The sequence below is a fragment of the Pollicipes pollicipes genome, unplaced genomic scaffold (assembly GCF_011947565.3).
Source record: "Pollicipes pollicipes isolate AB1234 unplaced genomic scaffold, Ppol_2.1 Scaffold_3087;HRSCAF=3621_pilon_pilon_pilon, whole genome shotgun sequence".
In the NCBI taxonomy this organism is placed as follows: domain Eukaryota; kingdom Metazoa; phylum Arthropoda; class Thecostraca; order Pollicipedomorpha; family Pollicipedidae; genus Pollicipes; species Pollicipes pollicipes.
The window spans coordinates 5,086,026-5,100,966 of NW_023596225.1; the positions used below are offsets into that span (position 1 = coordinate 5,086,026).

The 14,941-nt window shown below is 53.3% G+C and overlaps 1 protein-coding gene across 1 annotated transcript in view; it reads right to left on the bottom strand.

The window, feature by feature from the left end:
- Positions 1-8,642, bottom strand: part of LOC119114966 (F-box/WD repeat-containing protein 7) — a 17,935-nt gene extending 9,293 nt beyond the window's left edge. Inside the window, exons 1-8 of the mRNA XM_037239019.1 lie at positions 8,611-8,642; positions 8,049-8,383; positions 7,448-7,582; positions 6,004-6,216; positions 4,379-4,465; positions 2,514-2,716; positions 1,192-1,417; positions 96-298 (exon numbers count right to left, since the gene is read on the bottom strand). Coding sequence (XP_037094914.1) covers positions 96-298; positions 1,192-1,417; positions 2,514-2,716; positions 4,379-4,465; positions 6,004-6,216; positions 7,448-7,582; positions 8,049-8,378 — 1,397 coding nt within the window. The 5' untranslated portion in view covers positions 8,379-8,383; positions 8,611-8,642. The remainder of the gene's footprint in view (positions 1-95; positions 299-1,191; positions 1,418-2,513; positions 2,717-4,378; positions 4,466-6,003; positions 6,217-7,447; positions 7,583-8,048; positions 8,384-8,610) is intronic.
- Positions 8,643-14,941: the final 6,299 nt, after the last annotated feature.

Consider the following 14,941-nt stretch of genomic DNA (forward strand, 5'->3'; position numbering starts at 1 on the left):
TGCGCCCCAGTGCTTTGTCCCCACTGGAATGCGCATGCGTTCGCTGCGCCCGTTCTGCCGCCCTGATAGCCGATCTGGCGGCCGCCGGGGCTCACCTGTGCACCACGCCACCGTCGCTGATGTTCCACAGTATGGCCGTGCCGTCCCGGCAGCCGCTGAGCAGCCGGTCGTGGCGCAGGCACAGGCCCGTCACCCAGCCGGTGTGGCCCGTCAGGTGGTGGCGCAGCCGACCCGTGCCTGTGTCCCACACGTGCACCGCGCCGTCGCTGTGGCCGCTCACCACCACGCCGAAGCCGTACTGGCGGCACGTGCGGCGCATGTCACGGGTCTGCACGTACGTGCCCAGCGGCCGCGTGCGTGCCGACCCGGCGCGCCGGGCCGCGTCGCCTGCGGGTGGGGCCGTTCGCAAGGCAGGCGCCGCGCGGCACGCTGTGCTCGAGTGCACGACAATGGTGCACGAGAGCAGGCCCCCAGGAGGAATAAGCCTACGTTGCGCAGCATAACGGGGCGATGTTGTGTAGTTATAAACATGTCCATGTCCATCATTCACACCACATGTCCACCACATGCCCGCCATTCATACCACATGTCCACAACATGGCCGTCATTCACACCACATGTCCACAGCACAGCCGTCATTCACACTATAAGGCCACAACATGTCTGTCATTCACACTACATGCCCACATGTCCGTTATCCACACCACATGGTCACAACGTGTCCGTCATTCACACATGCTATAGGGGTTACACAATGCTTGAGGGGCAATACGTGTCGCGAAATGGCTGCAGTAACGCAGATCGAGACTAAGTAATCGCGGTATATCCCAAGACGTCCCAATACACCCACATAGCTCATACCCGGCAGCGCCCTCACACAAATACCCGCACACCCAGCTACACTCAGACACCCGGACGCTACCACACAGCCAGATTCTCCCACCTTCCCACAGGCCCAGACACTCTCACACGCTAAAACACTTCCACGCACTCCACCCAGTTTAGCAGTTACCTGTTTCGAGCAGTCCAACACATTCCGACACCACCTCACCTAGCCACCTCAAGAACCTCAAAACCACCCTCACTGAACCATACTAAACACCAAACACCTGAACACCCCAGTCACCCCCCCCCCCCCCAATCTCTTCCCCCGTGCCCAGGCCCCTGGCGACGGCTCCGTCTGCCGCCCACCTGCAGGACCATGATGTAGCGGCTGCGCGCCTGCCAGACGTGCTCGTCGGCGCGCGTCTCGGCGTTCCAGACCCGCACGCAGCCGGCGTCGTCGCCGGAGACCAGGCGCCGGCCGTCGAAGCACACCACGCGGACGACCGTCTCGTGGCCGCGCAGCACCGCCTTCTGCGTGCCGGCCACTACGTCCCAGAGGCGCGCCGTCTTGTCGTCCGAGCAGCTCGCCGCCCTGGCGCGCCACCCCCGCGTGTCAGCGGCGGGGTGTAACCGCGTCTCCCAGATCGGGGGGATGAGGATGGGAGAGGGGTAAAACTGCAATATGGGTGACGACTTGGTCTGAACATGTTTTTGTTGAATTGAGAACCATAAAAACGTACGTTGCACGCGTAAAATTAAAGGGGACAAAAATCAGTTTGGAAAATTGGGAAAAGGTCCAAGGTGTCAGGCGGGTAAGTGAGCTGATACAGGACGGAGCAACACGCCATATGAGACACCCAATCCAGCTGAGTCTTGGTGATCGGATCGGTGTTGTGTCGCTGGATCACAGCGCCCCCGTAACGTCACTGTCGTTTGATTACACCACTGTCGTTTAGTCACGCCACTGTCGTTTGATCACACCACTGTCGTTTGGTCACGCAACTGTCGTTTGGTCATGCCACTGTCGTTTGGTCACGCCACTGTTGTTTGGCCACGCCCCTGTCGTTTGGTCACGCCACTGTCGTTTGGTCATGCCACGGTCCCCTGGTCACGCCATTGTCATTTGGTCACGTCACGGTCGTGTGGTCACATCATCATCGTTTGTTCACGTAAATGTCGTTTGGTTGCGTCACTGTTCCTTTCCTGATTACGCGCGATCATGATCACCTGAGCTCCCTTTCATGCACCTCGCTCGCAGGGCCGGTACGTTAATAACGTGATGGGCATCCGAGCCTCTAACTCGACTCACAAACTCCACTTAACGCGGGCTCACTGTACAGACATGCTGGCTGGCCCGATTCGCCGAACTTGCAGACTTCGGACGATCAACCTTTTGGACATACGCTGGGTCAGAGCTCTTGAGCATTACTTGCGTCCGACCGCCGCAGGTGGCAACAGTACTAGCCGAGCGGGACTCCCTGACCTGACTCACATGACCCCAGCGGACTTTTCGACCTGACCCATCTGATACCAGTATACTCCCTGACCTGACCCAACTGACCCCAGCGGGACTCCCTGGCCTGACCCGGACTAGGCAGCGTCCCCGTGGCCTGGCCCGGACCAGACAACACCCTCCCCCCGTGACCTTAGCCAGCCTCAGCGAGCCCCGGGCAACGGCGCTCGCCCACCTGGCGCCGTGCAGAGCCACACTCCACACGATGCCGTCATGGCCGGTCAGCCGGTGGCGCAGTCGGCCGGTGGCGGCGTCCCAGACCAGCAGGCAGCAGTCGCGCCCGGCCGACACCACCAGGTCGCCCAGCACCTGAACGCAGGTCACCTCGCTCTGGCCAGACATGCGGGTCTCCAGCCGGCCGGCGGCCGCCGACCACACCTGCCAGCACAGTGTGGATGTCGGCGCGCGCGCGCGGACCGCGTCCGCTCTTTCTGTGGCACCGGTCGGCGGTGGCACCGGTCGGTCGGGTCTCGTGCGCCCAGGGGCTCATGATTTGAATGGCTCTTAGACGCACAGGAACAGTCAGATGCCGTCAACAGTAAGTTTCTAGAAGCCTCCGACGCACCAAAGGTCATTCATGGTATGATGGTACAATGGGCCATTTAACCGATGTTTTTAAGTCACGAAGTCTTCACGCTGGAAAAAAAAGTATTAGCAGTTATTTACTGTGCGCATTTCGAAGTCAGGCGTGTCAAAGATCAAAGGAGTTGGTTGGATCAATGCGTATAAGTTATTGTTCTTAAGAAAATGTACATGGATTGAGGTTTCGACGTCCCAGCTGACTTCATCTTCCAGCAGCGGCCAGAATCTGTCGCCAGTTGTTGCCAGCAGCAGCGCAAAAACTCGACATGGTTTAGAGTTCCCAATGTCGAATCGACATGGTTTAGAGCCCCCAGCGTCGAACACGGTCTCCTATTCCTGATAGAATTAGAGGTGGGGGAGAGTAGGGTAAGTTGTATCATGTCCAAGAAGCATCCTGAGATTCATTCGAATTCTGGGTTATGGAGGGCAGTCTTGAGTTACTCAGCTGACGCACAGCAGCTCCCTCCACCTTTCAGCGTAGTTCCGGCTGCATACGTGCAAGCGTCTTGGGATGAGCGCGACAATGTGTATTGCACATCGCCGAATACTAAAGCGCTCGGTGCAGAGGTGTGTTCGAGGGCTTACAACATAACTAGACCAATCTGAATGCTTCACTGAGTGGTGGGAAAGTACATGCATGGTTTATGCTGCAGAACATTTGGTGTCTCTTTGCCATGAATTTTCGGTGACGCAGACTTCCTTCCCAGACGTCGGGCGGCTCATAATGTGATACAAAACACCGAAAATATGTCCTCGACTGACTTGCTGTCAATGATTGACAAGATTGTTAAAACTTATTTGTTATTTTATACTGGTAAGACTATTACTGTCATCCAGAGAACAAGTCGACATTTACATTACTTACGTAGATCCATGATTTCTACCTGAGCAACCGAAACAAACCAAGCTGCCTGTTTTACGACTACTGCTAACTTGGCAAAGGACGTAAGATAAACACTGACTGATAACAATTTATCCCAGGGTGCGCGAGTTGTCTCTTTTGGAAGTAGTTCATTCAGATGTCATTTACGAAAAGGTGGAGACGCGCCCCCCAAAACTCTATTGCTACATGCGAAGCTGAAGGCCATAAGTCTGCGACATAAGAATCTTAGTACTATCTTCGCTAGTTACAGCATGATGTAGCTAGAGTAAAAACTGAGAAAACTCTCCCTGCTCTCCCCTACCTGTGGTAGAGAACAAGGAGACTATGCGGGGAAGAGTTGGAGCAAAGAACCCTGGAGATGTTCTACCTTCCCACCACCACGCTCAGACAAAGGCCATTTTTCGCGTTCTCTCACGCAACTGCTCTCCATTGATGGGTGTAGCCTCATACCTCTTTGGAAAGGCCATGCCCTCCCCTCCCAGCGAATGTCTCTGTGTCTTCAATATTGAACCCACGCCGCCCAACAGTCAACAAGACACAAAGCACCGTAAAAACCCTGACTCAACAGGACTCACCGCCACGGTTTTGTCGCTGGAGCCGGTAACGATGCGGTCGCCGTCCACATCCATACATCGAATGACAGCGTCGTGGCCCTTCAGCACCTGCCGACCGTGCTGGTGTCAGCGCTGCCAACGGCGCTGGTGTCAGCGCTGACATTGGCATCTGCCGACGGCGCTGGTGCCAGCGCTACCTGCCCACGGTGCTGCCGTCATCCCCACGGTGCTGACATCGGCAAATGCCAACGACGCTGGTGTCAGCGCTGACATCGGCATCTGCCGGCGGTCCTGGTGTCAGCGCTGACATCGGCACCTGCCGACGGCGCTGGTGTTAGCGCTGACATCGGCATCTGCCGACGATGCTGGTGTCAGCTTTGACATCGGCATCTGCCAACGGTGCTGGTGTCAGCGCTGACATCGGCATCTGCCGATAGTATTGGTGTCAGCACTGACATCGGCATCTGCCAACGGTGCCGGTGTCAGCGCTGACATCGGCATCTGCCGATAGTACTGGTGTCAGTGCTGACGGCGGCATCTGCCAACGGTGCTGGTATCAGCGCTGACATCGCCATCTGCCGACAGTGTTGGTGTCAGCACTGACATCGGCATCTGCCAACGGTGCTGGTGTCAACGCCGATATCGCCATCTGCCGACGGTACTGGTGTCAGCGCTGATATCGGCATCTGCCAACGGTGCTGGTGTCAGCGCTGACGTCGGCATCAGTTAGCCGCGGCGGATTCAGCGCCCTTTCGGTGGCATACGTGGCCACAATTCGTAGAAGTGACCTTCTATCGGCGTTGGCACTGGGGCGCAGCACAGCTCGGACACCAAATGATGTTTAGAGGAAGAATTAGCCCCCCTGGTCCAGCTTGGGTCACGACGCTGAGTGGCTCAAACTCAAGTTCCATTGTAAGAACGCATGAACATCAGCAAAAAAAAGACGAGTAGTAATACAGACCCTTAAGCTGGTTTCCTCTAGGCATCATCGTGGGCTCAATGTTAATCTTTCACGAACGGTGTAGTGGAGAGGCAGAGCCCTCTCCAACCCCTTCCTCTCACATCTGCAGCACGTCCGACCAGGCCCAGGAACCGTCTCGAGAAATCGTACCAACATGAATATAAATCAATCAGTACAGCACAATGTGTAACATCATAATACGTTATCACCGTACGCAACACCATCTCCACTTCTGCCACACCAAACCAAGATTACGAAATAATATCTCGTGGTTGGCGCAACGACACGGCTGAGGACGCAGAAGTCAGGAGCCCATCCCGTGATTGGCGCAACGACACGGCTGAGGACGCAGAAGTCAGGAGCCCATCCCGTGATTGGCACAACGACACAGCTGAGGGCGCAGAAGTCAGGAGCCCATCCCGTGATTGGCACGACACAGCTGAGGGCGCAGAAGTCAGGAGCCCATCCCGTGATTGGCACAACGACACAGCTGAGGACGCAGAAGTCAGGAGCCCATCCCGTGATTGGCACGACACGGCTGAGGGCGCAGAAGTCAGGAGCCCATCCCGTGACTGGCACAACGACACAGCTGAGGACGCAGAAGTCAGGAGCCCATCCCGCGGAGCCTGCCTCTGACGCCTACCCACGCTGGACGGGCGGAGCGACAGCGGCGGCCGCCGCTCACCTTGGGCGCCAGCAGGGGGAGCTCCGTCCAGCCCAGCCACTGCATCCAGCCCTCGCGCGTCATGCCGCCCTCGCCGGTCGGGTCGGCGCCCGTCAGGCGGCAGCACCGACGCCAGACGCCCTCGTCGCCGGCCAGCGCCTGCCAGCGGCGGCTCGCGCCGCCCGCGCGCACCAGGTCTCGCGGCGACAGGCGCGACAGTACGTCCATCAGAATCTGTCGGAGAGAGTGGGATGGCATGTCCATCAGAATCTGTCGGAGAGAGTGGGATGGCATGTCCATCATAATCTGTCGGAGAGAGAGGGATGGCATGTCCATCATAATCTGTCGGAGAGAGTGGGATGGCATGTCCATCATAATCTGTCGGAGAGAGGGGATGGCATGTCCATCAGAATCTGTCGGAGAGAGAGGGATGGCATGTCCATCATAATTTGTCGGAGAGAGTGGGATGGCATGTCCATCATAATCTGTCGGAGAGAGGGGATGGCATATCCATCATAATCTGTCGGAGAGAGTGGGATGGCATGTCCATCATAATCTGTCGGAGAGAGGGGATGGCATGTCCATCATAATCTGTCGGAGAGAGCGGGATGGCGTGTCCATCATAGCCTGTCGGAGAGAGGGGGATGGCGTGTCCATCATAATGTGTTGGAAAGGGGGGGGGGATGACACGTCCGTAAAAATCTGTCGGAGAGATGGGGGATGATATGTCCATAAGAATGTGTCGGAGGGAGCGGGGACGGTATGTCCATCAGACTATCGCGGAGGGAGGCGGCAGCACGTCCATCGAAATCTGTCAGGGGCTTGGCGGCGCGGCTTCTTCACTAGGCTCTGCTGGAGTGAGTATACGGAATGGCCTACCACCTCAATGGGGGGGGGAGGAGCGGGTTGACAAGAAAGCATGTCCGCCAGAATACGTCGTAGGGAAAGTAGGGCAGGAGAGGAGGATAAAGAGGGAGGGGGGGGGGGGGAGGCACACAGCATGCCCTTCCGAACCTGCGCAGATGGCGAGCACTGCAGGAAGCTCCTCACAACGTGCCCCGATACTGGCGCGTGCTAAGTGAGGTAAACTCTGGGCTGAGAGCAATGGAGGCTTCTATGGCTTCTGTATGTCTATTTTAGCTCCCATAAATATTTTAGAACGCACCAACTGCAGTTGTCATTTCGCGCAAATGCATGTGCTGTAAGGATACACTACATTGGCAGGTGCACTGACTCGAATGCATAACATCCTTCGGTGTCTCCTCCACTAAGCTGACAACATAACGATAACGAGCCCTGAGCCCAGGAGACGGGGAAGGGGGCGGGGGGGGGGGGCAAGTGACACACGGAACGCCATAACCTGCCAACCCGAATGACCCCGTGAAGTCACGTAACCCCGGATCCAGCCGGAGCACACCACCAGATGGCGAGGTGCCGCGCACGAGCGGGAAGCCGACCAAGTCACCTCATCCGGCAGCCAGCTGGAGAAGTCGGGGAACATGATGTCATGCGCCTGCTGCTGCAGACAGAGCAGCTCGCGGCGGTCCAGCGAGCTCAGCAGGCTGAGCAGACGCCGGAACCCGGCCGAGCCGCGCCCCAGCTGAAACAGACCGGGCGACCGGGCCGGCTATTCGACTCGAATCGACAGAGCACGCTGCTGATCGGCTGAGGGCTGCAGTATGCCAGGAGGATGGCGATAGTGTAGTGAAGTGCGCGTCTGGAAACCAGGGGTGCGGGGTTCGATTCCCCGCGGCGACTGCTCTTCATGCCAGTGTGAGAGGCAGGCGACGCCATGTAGCCTCAGCAGCTGAGTGCGTCATTAAGCCACAATGACACGTGACTGTGTCCAACGGCTGTAACTATCCGTTCTCACAGCCCCCCCCCCCCCCCTTCAATATTTTGGTCAGTTTGATTTGCGTCACCATAACCCGCATATCACAAACTCCCCAATCTCTCAGTAAACTACATTTGTACCACACCACGTGAAACTCCCCCAGTTCCAAATGGTGTTTCCAGTGCGCACAGTTACGACACCCCATATCAATCGCCAAAGACTTTACACCCACCTCGCCGTCTCTCCCAGACGGCGGGCTGGTTCTCGAAGAACCCTCTTCAGCAGCGCCAACGGCAGCGTCTACTGCACGGTCACCGTGAGACACTGTGATGTTCTTCGCAGGCAGGTTAGCCGCAGTTTCAAAATCCGAAGCCGTGCGTGTCAGGCATGTCGCCATCCCGTCCCCCCTCGAGGTAGCGGTTTCCGATGGCGCTTGCTGCTTCACGTCTTCCAACAAACAGATGGCCAGGCCATCTTCAGAGCGGGTGAACATGTCCTCAGTGGAGCGCGTGGACATGTCCATGTCCAGACCGTCCACCTCCAGGTCGCGACACAACGTCATCAGGTCTGGAAAAAACACACATCAGCAGCCGATAGGTGTAGTCAGGTTATAGAAAAAACAAACAGCTTCCCCTGGTTTCAGCCAGGGGGTGGCATGAAGCCAAGTGATGTCACAAATTGTGCAGACTTGGATTGCAGCGACGGCGGCTTCATCTGCGCGGTCTGTGGTGAGCAGCGTGCCTGTGAGCGTGCGGTGAGCGGCGCGGCCTGTGTGTGAGCGCAGGAACGCTCACCGAGCAGCTGCTGCTGCTCGCCCACCACGGCGCCGGTGTAGAGCAGCTGCAGCAGCTGGTGCAGCTGGTCAGCGGTCACGCCCGGCAGCAGCAGCGATGGGGACGCCTCGGAGCCGGCAGCCAGCAGCAGGCGGCGGAGGCCGGCCGAGCGGGAGGCCAGCACGAGCCGATGCGCCGCTACCGTCGCCCCCGGCACCGCCAACGTAATGTCTGTCATCAGCCCCTGCCAGGACACCAACGCAACTGCATACAGTGGCTGGCATTCCTGTCTGAATTGTTCCTTTTTAGAGAGAGATTGCCACAGAAGACCCTTTAGACTTCGCGATGTTTCCAAAAATGGTACGGAATTGAAAAAGAGGGAACGCCGAAGCCTATTTCAAAGCTGAAACATATTTCAACGCCGAATCTCATTTTGCATTTGACGTCACCCGCGCATCAACGAGGTCGCACACGGACCTCCCAGCTGGACTAATAAACATCCCGAAGCTTCATGTGTTGGATCCTAACTGAAGGCCAAAACAATTCGTCGACTACATGTTGAATAACTGAAAGCATAGGTGATAAAGGTGGGCATATGACGGCAATAAAATATGCCGTCTGTACATCGCTATGGCTGTCAGAAGCACCACAGCCAGATGCATAAATGGTCTAGTCAGTGCACAAATGACGTGCAAGGGGTACCAAGCCAAGTACCAAGGAGTACATTGAAAAACAGACATTAGGACTGTCACTTAGGAATTCCAATTCAAACCTTGCACTTCATTTAGCATGTACACACACTTACACTTCATAGTAAGATCAGAAGACAGAAAAAATGCAGTTCTCGACTTCCCGTCGCACAAAACAGAGGGACCTCGTACCCCCCCCCCCCCTTCTTTTAACTTGCGTGCGCCGGCAGGCTGCGGTGCGCCACCATCCCCTATCTCCGCCGCGCCCTCCGATCGCCAGCGCGTCAGCTGTAGTTCATCAGCCGGCCGCGGGGCAGCGCGCACGGCTAGACTGGCGGTGGGGACGCGTGCGCGGCACCGGCCAGCGTGTGGGACGACCGCGCAGCGTCGAGAAGGTCGAAAGGGACGCCAGAAGCCATGACGGCTTCTGGGTGATCGGTGCCGTGATGAGGGCCGGCCATCCAGAGCGAAGCTGGAGTGGATATTATCCGTGTGGAGCGCAGCCACATCGCAGCAGATGAGAGGGCAGTGACTGACAGCCGGTGGCCGTACCACGCCAACGCGACTCCACAGCGTCAGACGGCCGTGCCAGTGCCAGGTGTCATCAGGTGTCCAAACCACATGGGTGCCATTGTGGGGGAGGCAAGGACAATGTCCATACAGCCAGCTGCAGGACATACACAGCCACAAGTGCAGCATGGCCTGCAATGCTGGTGCAGCCAACACCTCAGCTCAGAGATGATGCACACTGCTCTGCCCAGCAAGGTCAGTGTGGCCTCCCAGATCCAGTTGGCGGGAGACTCTGGCTATATGCTGTAGCTGTGTAGTGTACCTACAGCCATGGACAGCCCAGGACACAGCACAACTTGATTTGATAATGGTTAATGAGCAAACATTTTTTAAAAAAATAATGGCAAGGAGAATAACCTATGGCACTTTTTATTGTCAGGCACTTTGTCCCTCTCATTCAAAAATAGAAACTTCCATTTATTTTCAGGTCACAAAATAAGCCCATTACTAATATCTAGAATGCATGGTAACACAAACCAAAATATATGTCATGCAACTTAATACCATCTTTAGAAGATCCATTTCCAGGCTGCATGTTACAGGTGCATGCACAAATTCTCCTTGCCCACATTTTGTAGTGGAGAAGGAACTATCCATCCATCACATTTCCATAAACTACATTGACTTCTTAAATGTGTTTTGCATAGCAAGTGTTTTTAAAGTATTTTAACCCATAAAGCCTTCACATGATCATAATGCTCTGAAGCACTAGATCTCTTTTCCCTGAAAATGGCAGTTGAACTGCACCAAAGTATGAACACTCAGGTTTATGCAGCACATACACTTAACTGTCAGCTATAATGGACGCCACCCAGCAATGCTGCAAAGGTGGCATGGATTTTTGCAGTTTGATGCATGATACAGCCTTGGTCTGATGTACAGGATCATTTCCCACATTGAGCTCCTTCCCTTCAACTGCCCATCACAATGTTGCTACCTGTGCAAGCTGAAAAGAATGTTGGAATATTTTATGAGAATACAGAATAACTGGAGCTTTAAGTCTAGCACGCACATCTTTCCAGAACTGGAGAAAACTTGCTGACACAGATGAGCTGTAGTTTGACCATTTTAGATTTTCAGTCACCATGCTTGCCAGATCCAAGGAAAAAATGTTGTCATTGAGAGCGGAAACGTATCATATTCTTTCGAAACACATGTGAGATAAATCAATGATGGGTTAAAGCACTTGAGCAACATCCAAGGCTATCTAACAAGGCAAGGCAACATCTCGGGAGGCGTATTTTGTCTGTTACGCGGCACATTCGCTGCACAATCAGCCCTTCAACCTTGAAGAAAGAGCTGCTAAATTAATTACTCTTGAAAAAAGTTTAGAGAACACGGTACTTGTCAACGCTTTAACGTCATATAATTGGTACTATCCAAGCCACTGTTATTCCAAAAGCATCTTAATCCGGCAATTGATAATTTCATTTCAGATGCATAGCCAGAATTTTGGTGAAAACCCCCTAAAGCGGCCAATCGCACAAAAGATTTGGTCCACTTAATTCTGAAGGGACTTCAACATTTCTTCCTTTATTTCTTTCTTTCGATCTGGTCATGCCACCAGGCGCGGTCATTAAATAGTCCTGTAGCATTGGCCCTGAAAAGACCCCTTACACTCTCCGGACATGGGATCTGGTGGGTGCAATACTACGGAGCCCATTACCTTTCCCGTCCAGTGGCTGAAGTGCCCTTTCTTCCCAGCCAGAGGAGCACCTACACAGCACCGACTGCAATTCTTGCGATACGGGGGCGCGACCTGTTGGATCCTGAGGCCGTTGGAGGAATCCATCATGTATCGGTTCCTTCTCCGACACAGAACGCCCTTTAACCGGAGCAGCGGCGTCGGATTAAGGCAGAGGCCCTCTATAACGTAAGAGGATCCCCACCGGTAAAGGGGGACCATTGGTGGGCAGAGCCATGGGCGTGGGAACAGGGGGCTAGGGGACCATGGCCCCCCTTTTTCAAGGTAGGGGCCAACGGTGTTAGCTGCCCCCCCCCCCCCCACTTTTCAGATTAAGGTTGCGTTTGGCTTACTTTTGCACCACATTTAAATGTACATGCCTATTTACCTAGTCCACCAGCCATCTTCCTCAAGATGCGTCATCTTTTTCGTTTGCTTATTGGCCATCGCTTAATGTCACAGTCGCAGGCCGACGCCATGCGGCCTATGGAGACTGCAGCGCCGGGCGTTCAGGCTGTTGTTGCTATGACTGCGAGCGCGTATGTTCAAAACCTAGTTTTTTATTAGTAATCAATTCTGACTGAATCTTGAACATTTTAAGACGAATATGGATTAGCCATGTTAGTACAAGTTTACGACGCCATTTCATTTACAATCTACGTTCAGGGATTCCTCAACACCTCTGAAGAAAACAAAAAAGCACGGAACTGAAGCCTTTGTGACAACTGTTGGACCACCTTTGGCGATAAGGGATGTTCTTGTGTCAATGAGGGTTACTGTGCTGATCCGGGGCCAACTGTGCGGGTCAGAAGGCCTCCTGTGTCAGGGAGGGGAACAATGTGATATGATATATCCTTCCAATGGCCTTCAGATCGGCCGGGAGATCCCGCCCCGTGTCGCTAGAATGACAGCCAGAAGACGCCTCGCGATGGGACGGAGTGGCCCTTCAGTTATTGACCGGAACCGGAACTTGACCGAAACTTCAGTTCAGTTCGGAGCCGGTAATGTGCTCTTGGTGTTCTACTCAGCGGCCCCTTGCCCGGAAGGAAATAAGGGGCCTCATTATTGTTGAGTTAAGTGGAGATCTCATTATTGTTGAATAGAATTGGTCGAAGTAAATTTAAAAAAAACGAACGAGGCCATCCCATGTTTGCCTAAAAACTTTTTCAGAATGAATTAGTGAAAAAGTGCATCAAAAGGTATGAACATGTCCGCCCGCAACCTCGAGAGCAAGGACAGTGATGGTCTGGGCTGCAGCTTCCGTAAAACCGAACGGCGTCGGCCACTGCAAGTGCCACGGGAGTTCAAGTTCCACCACCAGATTCCAGCACCACTTCGCGGTGGTTTAGGGGCCAACCTGCTCTTATCATCAGTCTAAAAATCGCACACGTGAAATATGCGCCCAGACTGCCTTGTAGATGTAAGATTTGATTTCCTGAAGCGTTCAAAGGTACTTCTTTCAGAAGCGTCATCATTTTTGTCCACCCGTTAACCGCGGCTCAATATGAACTGCTGAACCGACGCTCCGCGGACCACGGAGACTGCAACGCCTGGTGTCTAGGTTTTTGTCGCTAAGATTTGCGAGCGCGTATGTTAAAAACCACGTTATATAAATTGCATTACTAATCGGTTCTGGCTGAGTGTTAAACATTTCCAGACAAACATGGTTTGACAATGTTAATGCACATTGTTGACTACTCGATCTACAATCCAAATTTCCACCCTCAAATTTGGGTCAAACATATCGATCTACAATTTACCTTCTCGATGTAATGAATGTTTGTAGAACGCAGATAAAACATTATGAAAAAGCTTCTGAATTCTATCGGCTTAGAAAGAGTCCGCTAAGCCAAGGCAAGTTAAATTAGGTCATGGCACCGGTGATTTATTCCATGCCGTCGTTAAACGCTTGATTTCTGCAGTTTATTAACCTTAACACGCGCTCGGGGGGGGGGGGGGAGGGAATCAAATTGATTCGCCCCACGAAGGTTTTTTCAGAATGGTTTCCGAACGGCGCGGTGCAGCCGCGCCCTATTTGCATAGCTGTAGACAGTTGAATAGCGGATCATTTGACATAAAAAATTAGATGTACTTTGTAAGGCCGCTGACCTATGACAGGTCAAAGTCAGACCATGGTTTCAGCGAAGTCAACTTCTAAGGAATCGTTCAAGCTGATGCAACAATGGAGTGTTAGACGAAGCCATACATCTCTGAGGTGCTTTCTTAGGCAACAAAAATATTGAATGAGCAAACTACGTTGACCTAAGGCCAGGTATAAAGGTCAGACCAAGGTGAAAACCAAACTGTATTATTGCTCTAGGGCTTACTGTATGGGATATTTTCTGGTGCTCTTTCGAATTTATTGATAACAAGAACCGCATTGTATATATATTCCATGGAGTTCTTAGAGGTAAGCATAGGTCATTGGCCAAAAATGTTTCAGGTCAACATTGTTGTTCGAAACATACTGCCTAGCGTAATCTTTCTCAGCCATTCAAATGCAAAACTCAGAACAATTTTGTGCGCTTTTGGTCACCACGACCTTCAAAAGGTCAAACAAGGTCACTGACCTTAAATGAACATGTGACCTTTTGCTTAGAAACAGTTATCTAAGTTCTGCGGGCACTTTAGAGACCAACCTGGAATTTAACCTTGTTTGACCTTCTCTGACACGAGAATCATGACCTAGGAACCTCCAACTTTGACCTAAGTGAGTTCATGTACAGGTAATTGACCCCCACCCGAGTGAAGGGTATCTACCCGGCCACCCGGCGCGTGTTAAAAATGTGGACAGAATTTATTTTACGGTAGATTCTGGGTTCTGTTCTGGTCACAACTTAAAAATAACAATGAAACGAAGAAAGCCGTATCCCTTGTTAACAAGTAAACTATATCCGGGATGTCTTTATGTGGGGGGATCACCATAAAGGGGGCTTTTGTCAGCCATGTGTTCCTCTTAGCAAGGCTCTGGCTACCCACTGCCTACACACAAAAACAGATCAAGTCAGCTTCTTTGAATGGTAGGCAATTAAATGTCCGTTGGGCCAATTCATACCTAAAGTAGGCAGCTCCCGGCGCCATTTTTCTGGGGTGGTGTGGTGTAAGGGAAGATAATTCGGAAAAAGGTACTGTTGCAGGTGTCCAACACATGCTTTACATTCCAATAAGTAGCAATGCTGATCCAGAAATATGCAATAAAGCAGCCATACCATCAATTCACGGTCAGTGATTCGGGAGACAGCCGGGCCAGGGCAGTGGCCACCGACGGCGGCCGGGAACAGGGCTCAGACAAGGAATATATGACAGAATGGCCTTTATTCTGTAGCTCGGTTTTCAAATGAGAATCTCCAGTTCTATGGCTTTTGTCACATGGTTTTTGGCAGTTTCAAGCTTCCGAATTTGTTTCCGA